Genomic DNA, 20724 nt, shown 5'->3' with positions numbered 1-20724 from the left:
ATGGGAACCTCTCCAAATGGATTTCCCCCACATCAGGTGGGACCAAATTCAGAAATAATGTATTACGGAGTGTAAGTTACTTACCAACTTAGACTCCTGTGCAAGTATATACTCATACCTTCTGGTTTATTGGTACGCAAGTCACACTTACTCACAGCTCCCTTTTGAAGTCTGATTCTTAGACCTGGTCTACACTTGGGGAGGAGGGGGAGAAAATCGATCTAAGTTACGCAACTTCAGCTCCGTTACTTAGATCTACTAACCGCGGTGTCTTCACTACGGTGAGTCGACTGCTGACGCTTCCCCTTTGACTCTGCCTGCACCTCTCCCTGAGCTGGAGTACAGGAGTCGACTGGAGAGCGCTTGGGGATCCATTTATCACGTCTAGACTAGACGCGATAGATCGATTGCTGCCCGCCGATCCAGCCGGTAGTGAAGACATACCCTTAGAGTATAACTCAGTCTAGTATGAATGTTTTTAGAGGGAGATGAGGCAGAATTTGGGGCAGCACATCTCAAGCCCAGCATTTTGGAAATGGAAGCAATGACCAGGAGGGCCTTGTCTAAAGGGGTCCTCCGAATCTTTGGTTTCTGATTGGCATTGGTTAGGCAGGGAAGGATCAGAGGACAGGAAGCACCACCCACTATCCACACTGCAAAGCAAGCCCCAAGAATGCAAAATATTAGAACTGCTGAGGCCCCCCCTCTCCCCCCTCCACCCATCCACTCTTTCCAGAACACCACTGGGCAAGGCTCTGGGCTCTGCAGCACAGAAATCCTGGGTTTTAAAGGGAAATTCCCGTGCATGCTGCAAGCAGCTGAATTTAAATTTTAAAAAGGGGGATTTAACAAATGAAATATGAACGTTTATGTAGGAATACAGTAGCCCTGGTAGTGTGTTTTGATATTAAATTCAACTTATTCCCACATTTGCCATTTTTAATATACACCGGATAATCAGAGTTGCTTGTGTTTAGGGGTGGGCTGGTGGCTGGGGCTTTTGGAATATGGGAGGCAGTTTGTAATTGTGAAATAATCACTTCAGCTGGGAAGTTTCAGCCTAAATAATGAGCAGTGAAATAGACAGACAATTTAAATATTACTGCTCTTAGGTTTCACAGGTATCACGGCACTGAGATTAATGGGCCAGTTCACACACCGCAGAGCAGCTGTTTGAGAGACTAGTACCATCAGTGCACTGACGTACACTGTTTGTAGTTGGAAGGTTCTTCTTGCAACCCATAAGGACTAGAAACATATTTTTAAAAATGGATCCCACAGCAAATTCCATACCACGTACATGACCCTGCTTTAAGGCATCCTGGGGAAAAGCATACAAGAACAATTTCCCCCCTAGACTGAGAGGAAAGAGGACAGATTTCTCCACTACTAGCAAGCTTTCCACTTTCTAGGCTTCAACTGATTTGAACTTGGATAGAGGCCACAGAGCAGCCTATCACTAGGATAGGGACTGTAGCGCCAAGAAATTTTTTTTCAGCTTACCTTGATGAGGTATCTGGTAATATCCCTCCCAGCAATGTCTAGTCGTCTGGTAAGATGAGGAAGAGAGAAACCTTCATATACTGGGCAAATGTGAGTTACACCATCTCCAGAGTCCACAACAACACCAGTCAATAAGCCTAAGTAAGAACAGCAATATTACATCTAAAAGCAGATACAGAGAATGATATATCACAGTACATTAGGGTCCTCCTAACTGGACCAACCGCGTGGCCAGACTACTGCCCTGATGAAGTAACAGACCTAATTAAGAGAGACCTTTCCCCTTCTGAGAAAAGTCTGATCACATTTTAAAATAAAATATTGTAGTAAAATTAAGTGCTCCACTTCATTTCAACTATTTGTTTTAAACTTTACTTGGAAAATTCTGTATGAACAGAGATGAACTCCTCCACCCCAATCTTTTAACAAAAAAATGCTACTAACCCTTCTTAACTGACTGCAGCCCCATCATATGGAATTTTTTCTCATATCCTGACATCCCAATAAATCACATTCCAATTAAATAGAGAATATTTAAACTGGTTAAATGCTGGTTGGGGCATAAACTCCTGTTTTCTGTATTAATGTGCAAACAGATTAGCCTCATTTTCAAAGATGCTGAACACCTGGAGATCTCATTCATGCCACACGTAATTTACTTTATTTGAATAACTGAGCAGAATTGTGTGATTTTGAGTTGATTGGTGCTGGAGTGCATGACTTGAGGCTTCTGTAATTTCATATTTTGTAGGATGTAAACAAAAGCCACTTAAAAATTACAGCAGAGCCGACAAACTGGCCATTCTAAGTTTGTTTTTCCCAGGACAGTCTGAGATTAATTTGGGTTTTGAAAGGGGTTTGCCAAACCTTTAGGAAGTCTAATTCCAGTGAGAAGTTGGGGTTTTTTTGGTTTAGTCAAGTTATGAGAAACACATTATTGTGGTAATTTAGAACATCCAGAAAGTGAAACGGCCTTGAATTGGTCACATAAGCAAAATGCAGAAAGCAACTAGTTAGAGTTAATGATGAAAAGTAAGGCTCGGTCTATACTTAAAACCTATATCAACATAGCTAAGTAGGTCAGGGTTGTGAAAAAACGTACATATTATGCCGACAAACTCTCCAGCGTAGACACTGTTAACTCAACAGAGGAGTGCTTCTGTCAACACAGCTAATGTCATTTGGGGAGATGGTGTTCCTACCTGGCAGAAAAACTCTGTCGGTGTAGACTGCAACTACACTAGGGGGCTATGCTAGCATAGTCTATGTCTGCGGTACAGAGACTAAGTAGAATCTTTAGCTTTAGTTTCTGATGTGTTACCACAAGCAAATAAATACATTTAAATATAAGATTTTTAATCTGACAATACCCCTTTAATGAGGTTTTAAGTGGGATTCTGGGTTTTGGAATTTATGACTAGAGGTTGAATTTCATAATTCACTTTAAATAGTGAGTTTTCAAACTATTAATTCTTCATCAGGAATGAGGCTGAAGATATTATACTGATTTGGTTACTTATGGACACATACAATTGTCATAACAGAGCCTCGTGTATATTAGTGAATTGGAGTATCTGCCAACCAGTTTATAAATGGAACATTCCTGCAGAGTAATATAAGGCAGAACAATGTTATCACCACAGCAAGGAAAGAACTAGTCAATCACAGGAGACTAACTGTAAAAAGACTGTTGTGGAATGTTTAATTTTGATGGATAAGGATCGTCCTTTAAAAAATATAATAGATTACTCCTGGAGGAATTCTGTGCCACTGTGTGCACGCAGAATTCATGTCCCCTGATTATTTCTTTGCTTCCCCTCAGAAAAAAAATGACTCTCTGATGGGGAAGTAAAGGGAAGCTGCAACAGCGGTCAGGTGCTCCTTCCCAGCAGTGCAGGCTCATCATTTCCGGTGCCCAGAGCAGCTGGCAGAAAGGTAAATCACTAGGAGGGACGCCCATGCGCATAGTTTGGGGGGGGGGGGAAGAGGGAGGAGGAGCAGACATTACCCCCTCAGAGGCAAGGCGTGGGGGAGCATGCAGGGTCATGTGCCATTCACACCCTCCCCCCCATTTCTGTGAGTGCCGAGCTGCCCAGGGCTTGTTCTGCTCGGACTGTCAGGGGGAGGGGAGTCTCAGTCATTCCCATGCTGTGCCTCCCCGCCCCCGGCACGTTTCTGGCTCGCTCAGCCCCCCTCCCCACAAGCGAGGCCTGGGTGGGGAGTGAAGCAGGTAGGATGGAGCAGCTTCTCTCCTGCCAGGTGAGGGAGGGTGGCTGCTCTGGCTCGCTGACTCTGAAGTCGGACGCTGCCAGTCATCTTCCCTTTCCATGCGTGCTGGATGTTATGCATGGTCACCATCCTGTTTTCCGTACAACGGTAAATGCCCATGGTAGGGCAGGGCAAGGGGGAGACAGGGTGGAGCCTGCTGGGCTCAGCCTGCCCAGCCACCCCAGTGCACCTGGCGCAGAGGGGCAGGGCCCGGGGGTGTTTCTGGGGCAGGCCCAGCCCTTGCACTGTGTCAGGGTTGGGTGCAGCCTCACCGCCGAGTCCATGTCCGGGGGGGGGGGGGGAGGGGGGCGAAGAGGGGGAGAAGAGGTAGCAGGGTGATCACCCACCTCTGTGCAGCCAGAGGCCTGTGCTCCCCACTGCCATGCTGGAGCCTCCACATTTATTTACTGACAAATAAAATTTGCAGAATTTTAAAATATCGTGCGCAGAATATTTAATTTTTTGGCGCAGAATTCCCTCAGGCATAAATAGATATGCAAAATACCAGGTAAAAGCAGTAGCTAGTTTCTGGGGACATAGTTTTAACAGTAGCTACATACATAATGTGCTCAATAACACTTATTCATTTTGAATTGGAAGGCAAACATCCAGTTTGATTGGGTATTACAAAGATCTCTAAAGCAATGACTGAAGTTGCATATCATGTGCACTGCAATTCCTAGGAACACATGACATATTAAAGGTATACGAGTATTTTCACTTCTGCTAATAGCGTTCATGGGTATGTGTCACCCAGAATTAACCCTTTGGAAACTGGATACATTAAATACTTATAAGTCTCACACATCCCGTCCTAAGCATTCATTTTGCTGACAATCTATACATCAAAGCGTTCTAAAGGTTAAAATTATTTTTTAACTTGCTATTTACATAGGAATGGTCTCAAAAATCACATGCCATGCATGAAATGCAGGCACATATAGAATTATAGGCTAAATTTCCAAACTCTTTGACATCAGTGAGCATTGCAAGCGCTCAGCACCACTGAGAAAGAAATCAGGCCATGACATAGGAGTGTGACTTTAGGCAGTGTCAAGAGAGACTCTCAGGCAGCCCTTGAAGTTGAGAGTGGGAAGGAAGTCTGCAGTCCATCCTGCCCTCTGGAGTCCTGTCCAAGAGCCTGAAGTTAGGACAGCAGTTTGGGATGCAGGCCCTTGATCGGGAATAGAGAGGTTTATCACCTACCCTGCAGTGGGAATGAGGATACTTCCCTAAGGCCTAGAAGGAATATAAATTACCAAAAGAAAAATCCCTCCCAGTGAGAATATGTGCGCGCCAAATTTCAGCCTGGAAAGAATTTTTATTGTTCAGCTATGAATCCAATAAAAGAGGGGATTTAAGAGAAGTTTGGGCAATATCTTAACTCAAGTGTCATAAATGTGTCAGCTGAATTTTAGTGTCATCTTCTATAAGTTCTGAATTGTTGCAGATGGTTTGTTTTTCCCTTTTCTAAGAACCTCCCCCCCGGTACTGAATAAAATTGTTTCAACTGTTTTTCAGCTAGCACTTCAGTTTGTAAATATAACCATGTTCAATTGTTAATATCTTGCGCTTAACATGTAGTGTGGCAGAGCAAATTTATACCATTCTTGACATAAAAGTGGTGATAACAGATGTTATTGCAAAAAAGCTGTGCACATTCTACCATTTAAATATAATTTCACCATGCTACTAATAAAAGGTGTAAGGAGTCATGTTATCATACACATATGCTTGGAATTAACTCTCTTTCAAGTCCTAGGGTGAAATCCAAGTCCCACTGCAGTCAATAGCAAACACTCATTGGTTTCAACAGGGCCAGGATTTCACCTCCAGTCTCTTAACGCTCAAACTCAAATTATGATTTATTCCAACTTGTCAGAGAAATCTACTTCCTTCTCTTGCCCAAGAAATAAAGCACAGTCATCTTAATGCTTTTCACAACTTTTAGGCATCGACTTAAGGCAATGTAATTTTGCTTCCATAAAATGAAATCAAAGTTTAAAGGACTTGTTGGAACCTTTTCTTGAAAACATGCTAAAGACTTTCTGAAAATGACATTTTAAACGTCTGAGATACAAGGACAGTCTCGTTCTATATTACCAGGTTTTAGCATTTACAAAGAAGAATCCACAGTGTTATTTTTATAGGGAAAGGAGGAATAAGCTACGGACCATGAGAAGTACTACTCATGCCGATGCTCATCAACCCAAAACTCTTGATGAAGTTCCAGTCAGCTGGCTCAGTTATGCTACTGGTGAATTGGGACCAAGATCTTTTCTTTATGAATAGCTGGGGCTGTCAATTAATTTTTTGAGTTAATCGCGTGAGTTAACTGCAATTAATCGGCAGCCCTATTAATACCATATTAAGACTTCAGCAACGTAATGCATTTAGATTTTAAATGTGCTAAGTTATAACCTTTACCTACCTTGGGCATACAAAGTAAGAACAGCTTGAATGGCTACATATACTCCAGAAAACTGGTATGTCTCAAACATTACCTGGGGGAGAAAAAAACAACAAAAATTAGTGTCCAAATAAGGAGGAAATTCTTTAAAGATTTATAGCAGCTTAAAAGAAAAGTTTACTGTGATTATTAGGTGATCAAAATAATACATCTTTGCTACCTTTATTGGACAAATATTTAGCAGCATTATGTTGCACGTTGGGGCAACAACTACATGCTTTGATTCCTTGTACCCACCAGTAGCTTCTTGTAATAATTGGATTTTACACAACCATTCCGTTTTTTTATACACTTCAGAAAGTGATTTATTTCACTCCAATAAGCAACACTTAAATTCTTACAAAGCAGTTCCCCATTCATGCAAATGAGAGAAACTATCAGTATGCAGAGTTGCTGTAGCCACATCAGTCCCAGGACATTAGAGAGAAAAGGTGGGTGAGGTAATATCTTTTATTGGACCAACTTTTGTTGGGGAAACAATTTTTTGAGCTAAAATGGAACTCTTCTTCAGGTCTGGGAAACGTACTCAATTGTCACAGTTAAATACAAGGGGGAAGAGATTATTTAGCATAAGTAGTTAACATATTTCAAAGGACCAGTCAAGGTGAGATGGCCTGTTAACACACCTCCAGTAAGAGGGGGAAAAGAAAGGGGAGAGAGGCGGCTGGGCAGGGCATTGTTAGTGGGTTGCAGATTGTAATAAGCCAGAAATCCAGTGTCTCTATTCAGTCCATGATTTTTAGTGTCTAGCAAAGTTACCCCTAAGCTCCCAGGCTCGTCTTTTGACAGTGTTGTGCAGGTTTCCTTTGACGAGGAGGACTGATGGGTCAGACAGAGTGATCGCTTTGTGAAAAGTGCTTCATTCACAGGTGACGGTATTTTTGTCTTTTATCATTTTCCTGTGTGAGATCATTCAAAAGCATAATGATTGTCTGGTTTCACCCACATAGTTGCTATTGTGGCATTTAGTGCACTGGATGAGGTATACCACATGTAGTGATAGGCATGTGTAGGTCCCACAGATCTTGAAAAAACGGTTACTAATTTTTCCATAACTGTTGTTCGAGATGTGTTGCTCATGTCCATTCTACAACAGGTGCGCGCGCACCACATGCACTGTTGCTGGAGATTTTCCCCCTCAGTGGTATCCGTCAGCCCGGCTCTAGCGCCTTCTGGTGCGTGTGCTTATGCTCTGGCATAAGGGCGCTGCCGGCCCCGCACCATCTCAGTTCTTTCTTGCCAACCAACTCCAACAGTGGGGCAGGAGTGTGTGTTGTGGAATGGACATGAGCAACACATCTTGAAGAACAACAGTTATGGAAAGGTTAGTAAACGTTTTTTCTTCTGCGAGTGCTTGCTTGTGTCCATCCCATGTCAGATGACTCACAAGCAGTATCCGAGGAGGTGGGCTCAGAATTCATGGACATGCGGACTACAACACAGCTCTCCCGAACCTGGCATTGTCTTGAGCCTGTTGAGTGATGGCATAATGGGATGAGAAGCTATGCACTGATAACCAGGTTGCAGCAGATGTCTTGGATTAGAACCTGCACGAGGAATGCTGCTGAAGAGGCCTGAGCTCTCATGGAGTGAGCGATCACGATGGCTGGAGGTGGGACATCTGCCTGCTCACAGCATGCCCAAATAGAGAAGGTTATCCAGGATGAGAGTCTGGGCTGACGCTGGTAGGCCTTTCATCCTTTCTGCTACTGCCACAAAGAGTTACATGGGTCTGTGAAAGGGTTTAGTCCTCTCGATGCAGAAGGCGAGGGCACGCCTAACAACCAATGAGTGATGCCGCTGCTCTTCTGAATTCTTGAGAGGCTTCAGAAAGAAGAATGGCAGGAAAATGGCCTAGTTGCTATGGAACTGCAAAACCACCTTTGGCAGGAAGATCGGGTGGGGGTGCAATTGGACCGTGTCCTTGAGGAACACGGTGTATGGTTGCTCTGATGTAAGGGCTTTGATTTTAAAGGGCACTATGCCAGCAGTTCAAAGGGAGACTTGTCAGCCTCAACGGAACCAGGATTAAATTCCATGGGGGGGAGGGGGGGAAAAATCGGCTTGCGGACCGGAGAATAAAATGACAGCCCTTTAAGAAAGTGGACTGACATTTCATGAGAGAACACTGATCTGCAGTTCACCTCTGGGTGGGAAGGCCAAAGTTGCTGCTAAATGCACCTTGACAGACACGAGGGCTAGATCCTATTGCTTAAGATGGAACGAATAATCCAGAATAGACTGAAGGGAAGACTGAGTCAGAAAGAGGTCTCATTGAGACACCCATATTGAGAAACACTTCCATTTGGCGAGGCAGGTAGCCCTAGTGGATGGCTTCCTACTACCCAGCAAGACCTGTCGAACTTGTTCCAAACAGGCCTGCTCCTCCAGGTTCAGCCATTTAACATTCATGCAATTAGGTGAAGGGAGCTGAGGTTCAGGTGGAGTAACCAACCATGGGCTTGAGAAATCAGGTCCGGGCAGAGTGGGAGCAGAAGTGAGGTTGCTACTGACAGATCTAGCAGCATGCCGAATCAGTGTCGGCTATAAGAATAACCAGTTTGATTGTCAGAAGGATCTTGTGAACGAGATGAACTGGGAGAATGCATAGAATAGAAGTTCTGTTCAAGGAAACAGGATGACATCTGAGAGGGAGCCTGGGCTGTGCCCTCTCAGTGAGCAAAACTGCTGGCATTTCCTGTTCTGCTTGGTCGCAAAGGAGGTCCACCTGGGGAGACACCCACCTTTGGAAGATAAACCTGGTGACCTCTGGGTGAAGGGACCACTCCTGATGAGAGGAGAAGGATCTGCTGAGGTGATCCACCAGTGCATTCCAGGGTCCCGGAAGATGGGAAGCCTCAAGGTGGATGGAGTGCTTCATGCAGAAGTCCCAAAGACGGACGGCCTCCTGACACAGGGAGGAGGAATGAGCTCCTCCCTACTTGTTGAAGTAGAACATGGCCACAATGTTGTCCATCAGAACTTGCATGACCTTGCCTGTGATCTGGGAAAAGAACACTTGGCAAGCTAAGTGGATTGCTCTGAGCTCCCTGATGTTTATGTGCAGGAAGAGTTCTTCCTGGGACCACAGGCCTTGAGTCCTGAGGCTGTCACGGTGGGCTCCCCAACCTAGGTCTGGCGTGTCCAAGGCTAGGGACACCGATGGTTGGGGTGCAACAAAGGGGACTCCCATTGTCACAAACCTTGGATCCTTCCACCAGCCGGGGGAGGTGAGGACCAGGGTTTGAACAGTAAGCACCGAGTAGCCCAAGTAGTATCTGTTCGGAGAATAAACTAAAACTAGCCATATCTGCAGGGGCCTGCAGTGTAGTGTTGCATGCCGGACCATGTATTTGCACGCGGCCATGTGTCCCAGTAGCTTGTGGCAAACCCAGGCTGTCCTGCTTGACTGGACGATGCCCTTGCATATCAGGTCTAACAGTCTGTAATCGGGCCTCCGGAAGAAAGGCTCTGGCTTGGGTCGAGTCGAGCACTGCCCCAACAAATTCTGTTCTCTGAACTGGAATAAGAGTCAATTTTTGCTCATTTACAACTAGGCCCAGCACTTGAAAGGTGGCTTGGAACGGGGCTGATGCTGTTATTTACTCGAGCCTCTGTATGACCCTGGATTACTCAGTCATCACGGTACAGGTAGACCTGAATGGTTCACTGTCTGAGGAAGGCAGCTATCATTGCCATGCACTTCATGAAAACCCAAGGGACAGTGAACAGGCAGAAGGGAAGAGCGGTGAATTGATAATGAGTCTGGTTTACAATAAACCTGAGAATTCTTCTGTGGCCATGGAAGACAGAAATGTGAAAGTAAGTGTTCAAGTCGAGGGCGGTGTACAGTCCCCTGGAGCCAGAGAGAGAATGATGAAGGCCAGGGAGACCATGCATAACCTCAGTTTCTTGAGACATCTGTTGAGACGACGCAGGTCCAAGATCAGACAAAGGCCCCCTTTGAGGTTAGGAAATAATGGGAGTAAAACCCCCTCCCTCTCAAGTTTCAAGGTACTTCCTCCACGGCCCCCATCAGTAGGAAGTTCTGCACCTCCTGGGGAAGGAGTTGCTAATGAGAAGGCCTGCTTGGGGCCACCAAAGTACCTATGAGACCCCAGCAGGAAGGTTGAGGTGAACGGAAGCAGCTGATGGTGCTTATAACCTCTCCTTTTTCTCTTATAGGGATCCTGTCTCAGAGGCGGAGCCAAGAAGCGTGGCAGCTGTTGAGGCTTTAAGTGCTTTCTTGAAGTAGATGAAGCATAGAGGCCTAGGATCCTGAGGGTAGACTTTGAATCCTTCAGGCTACATAGTCTTGTGTCCATCTGCTCTGAAAATAGTGAGGAGCCTTCAAAATGGAGGTCCATTGGATAGACTGGACCTCCTGAGGGAGTCCCGAAGACTGAAGCCAAGAGCATTATCTTATGGTGACAGAGGAGGCCTTTGTCCTGGCCACCTCATCTGCTGTGTCCGGTGCTGCTTGGAGAGGTGCTCATTCTCTCTCTCTTCTAAGAGGGCTGAGAATTCCTGCCTTCAGTCTTGGGGCCTGAAGTCCTTAAATTTGGACAGGGAGTCCCACAAATTGTAGTAAGGCTTGCTGGTTTGAGATATGTAGTTGTAGACTACCTGTCGAATAAACTTTCCTCCCAAACAGATCAAGTTTCTGTGTGTTCTTCTGTTTCAGGGTACCACTCAACTGGCATCTGTCCCTTTCGTTAGCCATCAATATAACAAGCGGCCCAGAGCGGGGTCAGAGTACAGATACTCATACCCATGGCTGGCACACAATATTTGTTCTCTGCCCTCTTCAAAGTGGGGACATGGGGGGGGGGAGGGGGGCAGAGAAGATGAAGTCTGCCACAAGGCTCTGACTGGACCCATCACTGCCTCATTAATGGGTAAGGCCACTTTAGATGAAGCTGCGGCAGCCAGAACGTCAATAAGGCTGTGAGATGATTCTTTGAGCTCCTCAATCTCAAGCCCCAAGTTAGCTGCTATCCGCTTTAGAAGCTCCTGATGAACCCTAAAGTCATCTTGGGGAAGTGAGCTGCTCGGCCCAGAGATGGCCTCATCTGGGGAGGAAAAGGAAGAGGCCTGTACTGGAGGAGAGACTTCTTCCTCTTCTTCAGCCTGAATAACCTCCATAAGAGCCACGTGCTGTAAATCAGTACTGGGGTTGGTACTGGAGTTGTGGTCTGGTGCTGGTTGTGGAGGAGTGGGAGTCCGCCTCTCAGAAGTAACTGAGTAGAAACGGTGGGAAGGTGGACCTGGTACTGGGGGAAAGCACCAAGGATTCCAGAATGGCCACTGTTCTCGCGGATACCAGCGGGGGGGAGGGGGGCCGGCGGGAGTATACCGAGGTCTGGCAGCATGTACAACGGGGGGCCCTTACGTTGAACACAGGGTTCCCTCAGATTAAGAATCCTCTCTAGGCGTCCATGGGAAATGGTACCTCTCGCTGCCTCCAATTGGTACTGAGGATCCGGTGACTGGTGGTGGGCTGGGGATGACCTCACAGAGGACAGAAGAGTGGGTTTGCCTCTAGAAGGAGCCGGAGGGCCTAGTGTAAGGAAGGAGCTTGGAGCACATGCTCTCTCGTGCTAGAGGACGACGAAGCTGGTGGCTGACCTAATGGGGTCAGAAGGACTGGGAGCACTCAACGTGGAATGGACATGAGCAAGCACTCACCTGAGGGCAGGGCAGTAGAGTTCAAACTGATGACAGAGTGGCTAGAACAGGCATTGTGGGACACTTCTGGAGGCCGATCAGAGCGCATTAACAGACCAGGGTGTCCACAATGGCACCGCGGCGCTCCAGCGGGGGCGCATCAAACGTTATTCCACTCGCCGAGGTGGAGTACCAGGAGCGGTCTAGCCGCGGAGTCAGAGCGCTCTACGTGCCTTGCCAGTGTGGCCGGGTTGTGAGTTAGAACCCATGAAAGCAGCCCAGTGCGCTCTAACTCGCAAGTGTAGCCATGCCCTAAGTTAATAAAGACATTCCACATTAATTTAATGGGGGGAAAGGGGAGGGAGAAAGAGGAGGGTTTAATGCTTGTAAATAAAACCCACACACCACTTTTTCCGTAAACTGAACTGTTTTTCAAAACAAACAAACAAAAAACAACCACACCTAATTGAGGAGTGGGAGGCAGCCATGTACACCTCTACCCTGATACAACGCTGTCCTCGGAGCCAAAAAAATCTTACCGTATTATAGGTGAAACTGCGTTATATCGAACTTGCTTTGATCCACTGGAGTGTGCAGCCCCCCCCGGAGCACTGCTTTACCGCGTTATATCCGCATTCGTGTTATATCGGGTCACGTTATATCAGGCTAGAAGTGTACTTCATTACTGCAATTTGACTTTGGAATGAAGTCAGAGAGACAACATGGGTGAGGTAATATCTTTAATTAGATCAACTTCTGTTGGTAAAAGACAAGCTTTTGAGCTTACACGGAACTCTTCTTCAGGGCATGGAACGTACTGTTTGTTAAAGGTGTACATTCCTGTCACTTTCTGAAGCTCGACTAACTTTTTTTCTGTTGCCAAGGTCTATTTGACTCATTCCTTCAACTGTTCTATTGTGCGATACACAGAAATAAAACATAGGGCTGAAATGCAAGGAATAGGGCCAGCTCCTTACAATAAATCTATACACAGCACCAATTGTGGGCATTGGAGTCAGTATCACAAGCTATTTTATACAGCTTTGCCTTCCTGTTCCCTGTTCTTGGTGAAGATAGAATGGACAACAGTGTGGCCAACTCACGATTTTATCATCAGTCTCTCAATATTTGGTGTTTTTCTTAAAGCACCAGCTGCTGGAATGAAGAGATTGCATAAGATTCTCAAGTTTCATTATTTAAAAAAGTGTATGGTTGTGAAGAAAATTTTGAAAATGTATGCAAATGTATCCTCAAGCCTGAAAAACCAGACAGCAAATAAAAAGAACCCAAAAATTCCTATTTAAAAATAATAATGTAAATTTCTGAGGCCTTGCTAAGAATTCTTAAATTATATAAGATTTTAAGAAAAATGTATACTGCATATAATACAAAGTAAAGGTAACTTTTCTTTCAAACACATTAACATCCGGCTGCTATAGGCAAGTATAAATGACACAGACTTCCTGGATTTAAAAAAGCAATTTGTTAAAGTCAGCCACAGTTGAAATGGTACGGCTAAATAACCACAATATTTAATTATACCTTGCAAATGTGTATTGTTCTAAGAAACAGCACGCATCAAAACTTACACAAGTTAAATATCAAAAAGAGTTCTTATCCTGTGCTCTAGCTCTCCTTAACCATTAAAATACAATTACATAGTTTATTGCTAATTTGCCTTTAGCTTATAATTTTAAATACAATTTGACTATTTAAAGAAACAGACTCCAAAGACTGTAGGACAGTGCTTCACAGAGTAGTTCTTTGACAAGTTTACAGCAAAGGCAAGAAAGGCTGAGTGAACAAAACACGCAGTTTATTACAGCCATGAGTCACAAGTGAGTGACCACTTCCCCTTGTCTCAATATGCTTTTACCAGAGCAGAAAAAACTGATAAGAATTCAGTAGCTTTTAGCATTACAGACTGGTTAAACCAGAAATGCTCTGACAGCTATTTAAAACAAACAGCTCCAAGAAAAGATGACATTTCACTTCTCTTAAAATATCTAAATGAATCAAGCACTGACTTTTTCCAACTTCTCATTGGCACTGTTTCAAAAAGTCTGCTGTTAACATTGCTCGATTTAAAACACTGGCCAGTTTCACAAATTTGTTCCTTGGCAGGTTAAGACCTACAATCATATGTCACAGCTTTTTTGCTGAAGAATTGGGCATACTTTTAGTGATCTGCAAAATATGTCTAAATGTTTTAAAACAAGTTTGAAATTAAGGGGGCCTTCTTTTTGAAAGTGTATTTTCTTTCCCCTGCCCCCACCACTCTCTGGCATACAGTAGAACCTCAGAGTTATGAATACCAGAGTTACGAACTGGCCAATGAACCGCACACCTCAACTGGAACCGGAAGCACACAATCAGGAAGCAGCAGAGACAAGGGGGGAGGGGAGGAGAAGCAGACACAGTACAATACTGTATTAAACGTAAACTACTAAAAAAATAAAAAGCAGCATTTTTCTTCTGCATAGTGGAATGTTTCAAAGCTGTATTAAGTCAATGTTCAGTTGTAAACTTTTGAAAGAACAACCGTAATGTTTTGTTCAGAGTTACGAACAACCTCCATTCTCAAGGTGTTCGTAACTCTGAGGTTCTACCCTATAAGCCTTCAGATTTCTCCCATATAAAGTACTGTACCATGTTTTCTCCTCCTCCTATTAAGTCTCTAACATTAACAACCCCTCTACAGACTCTACTGAAGTCCCATTTGACTTCTCTTCCCAGATTTTACTTTCTCAATTTTCAAAAGGCATAAATGGCAGCTAGGTGCTTAACTGCCATTTGTGCTTTCAAAAATCTCCCCCCAAACCATACTACTGCTGTTCTATTGTATATGAGAGTAAAAGATTCCATGAGTTACAGACCCCAATTAACAAAAAAAAACCTCAAAAAACCCCAGAACAACTCAACACACATCCCTCACAGGGTCAACACTACAAAGAAAAAAGCAACAGAGGGTCCTGTGGCACCTTTGAGACTAACAGAAGTACTGGGAGCATAAGCTTTCGTGGGTAAGAACCTCACTTCTTCAGATGCAAGAAGTGAGGTTCTTACCCACGAAAGCTTATGCTCCCAGTACTTCTGTTAGTCTCAAAGGTGCCACAGGACCCTCTGTTGCTTTTTACAGATTCAGACTAACATGGCTACCCCTCTGATACTTGACTACAAAGAAAGGAACTGAGGAAAATTTACTTTTACTGGCCTCATTTTTTAACAGTAACTAGGCTAATTCTGCAATGGGATAACGCTGTGACACTTAGTTGGATTTTAAAAATAAATTAATACCAGCATATTTAGGAATGGCTGCAGAGATCTTGACAGGTTAAAAATTAACTATCCAAAGCCTGCTAACCCAAGTACACTGCAAAAAATACTGGAAAGACCAGCATACATTTTCCCAAAACATTTGCATGAGCGTGATATATAGGAAGACAGAAATCAAGGAGTACGAAATGTACCAAGATCAGGCTGTGGAGCACCTTGCTGTAGGGTTCTTAAAAAAACTAAGTGACGTGGAAGGCAGTTTGGTAGAATCCCTACTCACCTTGCACATTCAGGTGTGTGCAAGATACCACAAATTAGGGGTAAGGTTCTGTAGTTGCCATGATCTAATGCGCACAAACACAGCAGTTTAGTAAGTTACAAGGCAGAAATAGTGTTCTACCTCAAAAGGGAGCGTGGGAAAGAACAGCAAGCAAAACAAGAAACTATCTGAGCTTCTAGACCTCAACTGACATAGAATTACTGCTGTTCCCAAACTGTATGAATTCTATTGCTCATAAAATGAACCAAAATTGTAATGCAAGAAAGGTATGTAACAACTTCTATCTGCCCATAACCAGAATATGCATACAGGATTAGTTACTGCATTCGCACGTTCCACTATATTCCTGATATTACTGGAAAGATATACTTTTTGCATTAAACACATAAGGTTTCTGTTTTTAGCTATGCTTATTTCAGACATTTTAAACTTATTTTGTTTGACATCTATAATTGCAGTCTCGCCACATGAATGGCACACACCACATTTGACAAATCTGATGGCCAAATAGCGACAAGAATATTCTTCTCAAAATAAATCTTTGCTTCTATTAAAGTTATTGTTTTGTTGCCAGTCCAATGTCTTTCTCCAAGAATGACAGGAGCCCAACCATAAAGCATTGGAAGCTAGAAAAAGAGAATGATCCAGAATACTAAACAATGGAGTTGTATGGGGTGACAATGCCAGAGAATTCTTCTACCACCACCACAGAATACACCACAGAAAGGTAGACAATTGGGCTGTTCCTGAGAGGGGATGTTACAGGTGTGAGAATTTAATGGATACGCAGAGGTTGAGACAAAAGTTACACCAAGACACTTATAAAGCTAATTACACTGAAGAGCGAAGCTGAAATTGTCTCTCTTTAGGTATGTTCTGAAACAAACCACGGCAGCGCTTTAGTGTTGCCAGTGTAGACTAGCCCTAACAAAAGCCAGGCAGACTAAAATAACTGTTAGGATTTATCAGGATACGTTTAGTGCACATGGTCAAAATGACTATTCATAAAAACTAATTTCAATTAATCATTTCTTTAAGAAGCAATTTGTTGCATTGCACCAAGGATTTCATGATAAATATACCAGAATTATTACAGCTTCGTTACATATTATGAAACTCTTAACTCAAGTCTTTCATCTGATCTTGGGTTGACCTCTCATTCTAGCTTCAAAAATAGAAAAAAATTGGATAAAGTTTTGATTCTTTTCTATAACATTACCTTTTAAAACTAGAAAGATTTGATTTTATCATGCTGTGATCCAGTAAAAAAGCTGAGGCATTAAAAGAACTAACGTTTTTACTTCACTCAAAAAACTATAAAGGTTTTTATATAAAAAGGCTGGAATGCGCCACACACAAAAAAATTCTTAATTCCCTTGCTCATATTTAAGGTTTACATTCTCTGAATTGGCATAATAAAGTACTGTAATTTCCCCTCCAATGAATTCTATGAAACAACAGACTATAGAAAACACACTTCAGAAGTTATGGTGAGCTTGAACAAGATAATTTTGTACTAGAATCATCACAAGAGAGTCTTTGGATAAGTTAGAAAAACAAAAAACAACCACACCTTGATAGATTTCTGAATGGCCGAGAAACCTGATGGGGAAATTCAATCATTCATGCCACGAAGGCAGCCATATATTTGTTAGAACTGTTCAGTCTGTCTATTGTACCATAGTAGTCAGTCAGTCATGAATGTACCTGATAAGGCAGACATTACTAGCTAATGTTGCTTTACATAGCATTAGGAGATGACATCATCTAATGCTAATGAGCTCACTCCTCACCGAAACCTCTAGTTTCATATCCGTTAACACTAATGTTCTACAGAGTCTTTGAAAGTTTTCAGTTAAAATATCACCTTTTTAATAATCAATTTATTCCTGCAGCAAAGTCTCTGAAAGAAGAGGTTATTACCGAGGTATTCTCTGCCACATTTGAAACTACACTGAATATTTACATTAACAGAGGTCTATGATGCTGGAGTAATAAAGTGACAGAACGTCAACACATTTTATGTTGTTCTCACATTACTACCTTTTCAAAACTGTGTAGACATCTGGTTTCAGGCTGGAGGCCAGGCTCTAGGATCCTGCGAGGTGGGAGGGTCCCAGACCTCAGGCTGCAGCCAGAGCTGGATTGTCTACACCACAATTAAATGGCCGCATACCTCGAGCCCGAGTCAGCTGGTACAGACCAACTATGGTGTTGAATTGCAGTGTAGACATACCCTCTAAGACCTCACCCACACCAGACAGCACTGTGGCACCCAACAGCTAGTTGCAGGACCTCCATCCTAGAAAGGCTGTCATTAAATAGTCCCCAGAACCTATCACAGATTTGGAGGGCAGCGGGGATTTGCTGGCAATAATCAACTCTTTCTTAGTATGTCCCAGGTGCCTACAGCAACACTATGCACTCTGCCTGGTAAACCACTCCTTGCTTCCAAGCCACCACCTTAATTTCCCTTGTAAACTCTGCTAATCTCCCAGTTGGAGTCAAATTCATTTAGGGCTTGATCCTGAGAAGTGCCGAGAACTCTGGCACTAATCCAATATCCAGTAGTCAATGGGACTGTTCACATGCTTAAAGATAAGCATGAACTTTAGTGCTTTGCTTGATTTGGTCTACTCAGAATACTGCAAGATTAAGTCATTGAGAAAGGGAGGTGAAGGAAGATTAATTGGGTTTTGGAAGACCTTTCCTATGTATTAGCCATCAGCTCACCTTATTGTGTCAATGGGGATGGGACATGCAGGAATATTTGAACTTCAGTGCCTGAATCAGTGGTTTCCCGGTACAGAAGCTTGCATGGGACTGCTAGTCTGTTTAGACTTTAGGGCTAAGTAGGCTCGTTTGCCCTTGAATAAACTAGGAAGGTGACTATTCTAGGCTGTGAACAATTCTCGCATTTTCTGCGAGGAAGAATGTTGCCTTGAGGGGTTATCTTACATTTTAAAAAAGCAGTGACCTCTTAGACAAAATTTAGTGCCTGCCATCATCAATTCCTGCTCTCCACAAATAGGTTATCCTTATTCAAGTCAAGAAACATACCTCTACAATCTTCTCCCTGTTTTTCGTTGGGTTCATGGGAGGCTCTGTGAGTAGTATTTTACAGTTTTTCGTGTCGAGGTTAAGTTTTTCTGGTCCAAATGTGTAGTCCCAGAGGTGCTTCATATCATCCCAGTTCCGGACTATGCCATTCTCCATTGGGTAGTTAACTTCCAGCATTGAGCGTAATTCACTTGCTTCATCACCAACCATAAGATCCTATAAAGTTACAGTATTGAAGTTTGTATGTCAGTTTACAAGAATTTTCATTATTCTTTAGCAGTTTTTGATGTTAAGAATAAAAGATATTCCAATTTGCATCTGATTATATGTACTTAATGGCCCATGCCCTGAAATCAGTTTTTATGTATAAAAAGTAGGCTTTACTGCACAAAATATTTAATCTGGCTGAGACCCATACTAGATCTTTTAAGACAATCCATATTTGGAAGACTTCATAACCTTAAATCAAACTTACCTTAGTAAGAAGCTACCCTGCACTTTGTCACGGTGGAACAGTAAATAAACCTTAGTACACCTCTACCCCGATATAACGCTGTCCTCGGGAGCCAAAAAATCTTATTGCATTATAGGTGAAACCGCGTTATATTGAACTTGCTTTGATCCGCCGGAGTGCGCAGCCCCGCCCTCCTGGAGCACTGCATTACCGCGTTATATCCGAATTCGTGTTATATCGGGTCGTGTTATATCGGGATAGAGGTGTATGTATAAACTTTTATTCATTGAGATCTCCAAAATTACTTCATCAAATACTCACTTGAATAGGTTGAGATGTGAAAAAACACATAAAAGATAGTAGGTGGGGTTGGCAGAAAAATTTTCCATGCATGCTGTAAGTTTCTGTGCACATTCCCAAAACAGGAATAATGAGAGCTGCATAAGCATACAGAACAAGTAGCAAAAGAAAATAAGGGACTGGAAGTACCACACTAAACATTAAAATAAAAAGTGGTTTAACTAAACCTACGCCCGTAAAGTTTTAAGAGGGTAGACAGATAACTGATATAAATCCCATTTATTCTGCATCAAAAAACAAAACAAAAAAACCTACCCCAGTATGATATTTTAATACACATATTACCCAGTTGTGACTCATATAGTCCATTTCTAAATTGATTATATAAGAAAACTCCTTTTCCACAGGTATTTCCTGAAGCAAGTGGGTACAATAAAATGTTACCTTTGCTTCCCACTACAGCCCATCTTCTTCCAGAGGAGCCTTAATGCCTGATTTACCACCATATTTAAATAAATGAATTAAAATATATCCTCTTTTTAAAGATTGGATTTCTACAATCTAGCAAAATAATAAGTGTTTCCATTATTATAACATTTAAGTACAATGAAATGGTTGCTTTTGACCAAATAGTCTACTGCAGAGTTTACAACCCAACCACTGTGCCACTGAGAGGTGAAGGTGACTCAGATTCTCTGTTTAAGCTAAGAAACAAGAAAAAGACATAATGAAAAGCAAACTGGAACTTTTAAATTATTTTTAGTTTTAATAATCTAAGAAGTTACTAGTAACTGGTAAAGAAATAATTTTATTACATGATTTTTAATTTGAGTCCCCTAATCAGTTTTCTTAGTTTTATAAAACAGTTTTCATAGAATGGACTATTTATGTAAAAATTATAAACCTAAACCCCTAAACTTTAGGAAGATCATAATTTGCTAAACTCACTCCAACAAACACACCACTAAGTAGCCACGTGACAACATCAGTTCTATCACAACAAATTCATAAAATTCTGATTTTATTTAACAAATCGCTAGTTAAAGTAGAACCATCTGAAATCTGTTCTGTGCATGGTGTATACCTCAGAACAGGACAAGGTCAAGGAAAAGCCATGATCTTTTCCTATCTTCATTATTTTGTTATGTTAGATAAAGCATTTTCTAATGTTAACATTAAATTCATGTTGATCTTATAGAAAAATGAATTATTCTTGCATCTGCACATAACTACAGTCATGTCCAATCAGAAGCAATATACAAAATTCTTATGGAATTCGTTGCTACTAAATCAAAGCAATGAACAAAGTTTAAAATAAGTAATCAAATGTAAAATGTGGGACAAGACAAAACATTAAAAAGCATCAAAATAATGCAACAGCTACTACGTTCCATAAAGCATGGAAAACAAACAGTACAGGGGCACCTCACTTACCATCTTTTTGTT

The 20724-nt window shown here is 42.6% G+C and overlaps 1 protein-coding gene across 1 annotated transcript in view; it reads right to left on the bottom strand.

Annotated features, from left to right (window-relative positions):
- The window catches only part of ACTR2 (actin related protein 2), a 45266-nt gene that overhangs the window by 6676 nt on the left and 17866 nt on the right, over positions 1–20724 (bottom strand). Inside the window, exons 3-5 of the mRNA XM_054021961.1 lie at positions 18525–18740; positions 6203–6275; positions 1504–1640 (exon numbers count right to left, since the gene is read on the bottom strand). Of these exons, the coding sequence (XP_053877936.1) occupies positions 1504–1640; positions 6203–6275; positions 18525–18740 (426 nt within the window). The remainder of the gene's footprint in view (positions 1–1503; positions 1641–6202; positions 6276–18524; positions 18741–20724) is intronic.

Source organism: Malaclemys terrapin, chromosome 3, assembly GCF_027887155.1.
Source record: "Malaclemys terrapin pileata isolate rMalTer1 chromosome 3, rMalTer1.hap1, whole genome shotgun sequence".
Classification (NCBI taxonomy): domain Eukaryota; kingdom Metazoa; phylum Chordata; order Testudines; family Emydidae; genus Malaclemys; species Malaclemys terrapin.
The sequence above is the reverse complement of the archived record's forward strand: the minus strand, read 5'-3'. Positions and strand labels throughout refer to the sequence as shown.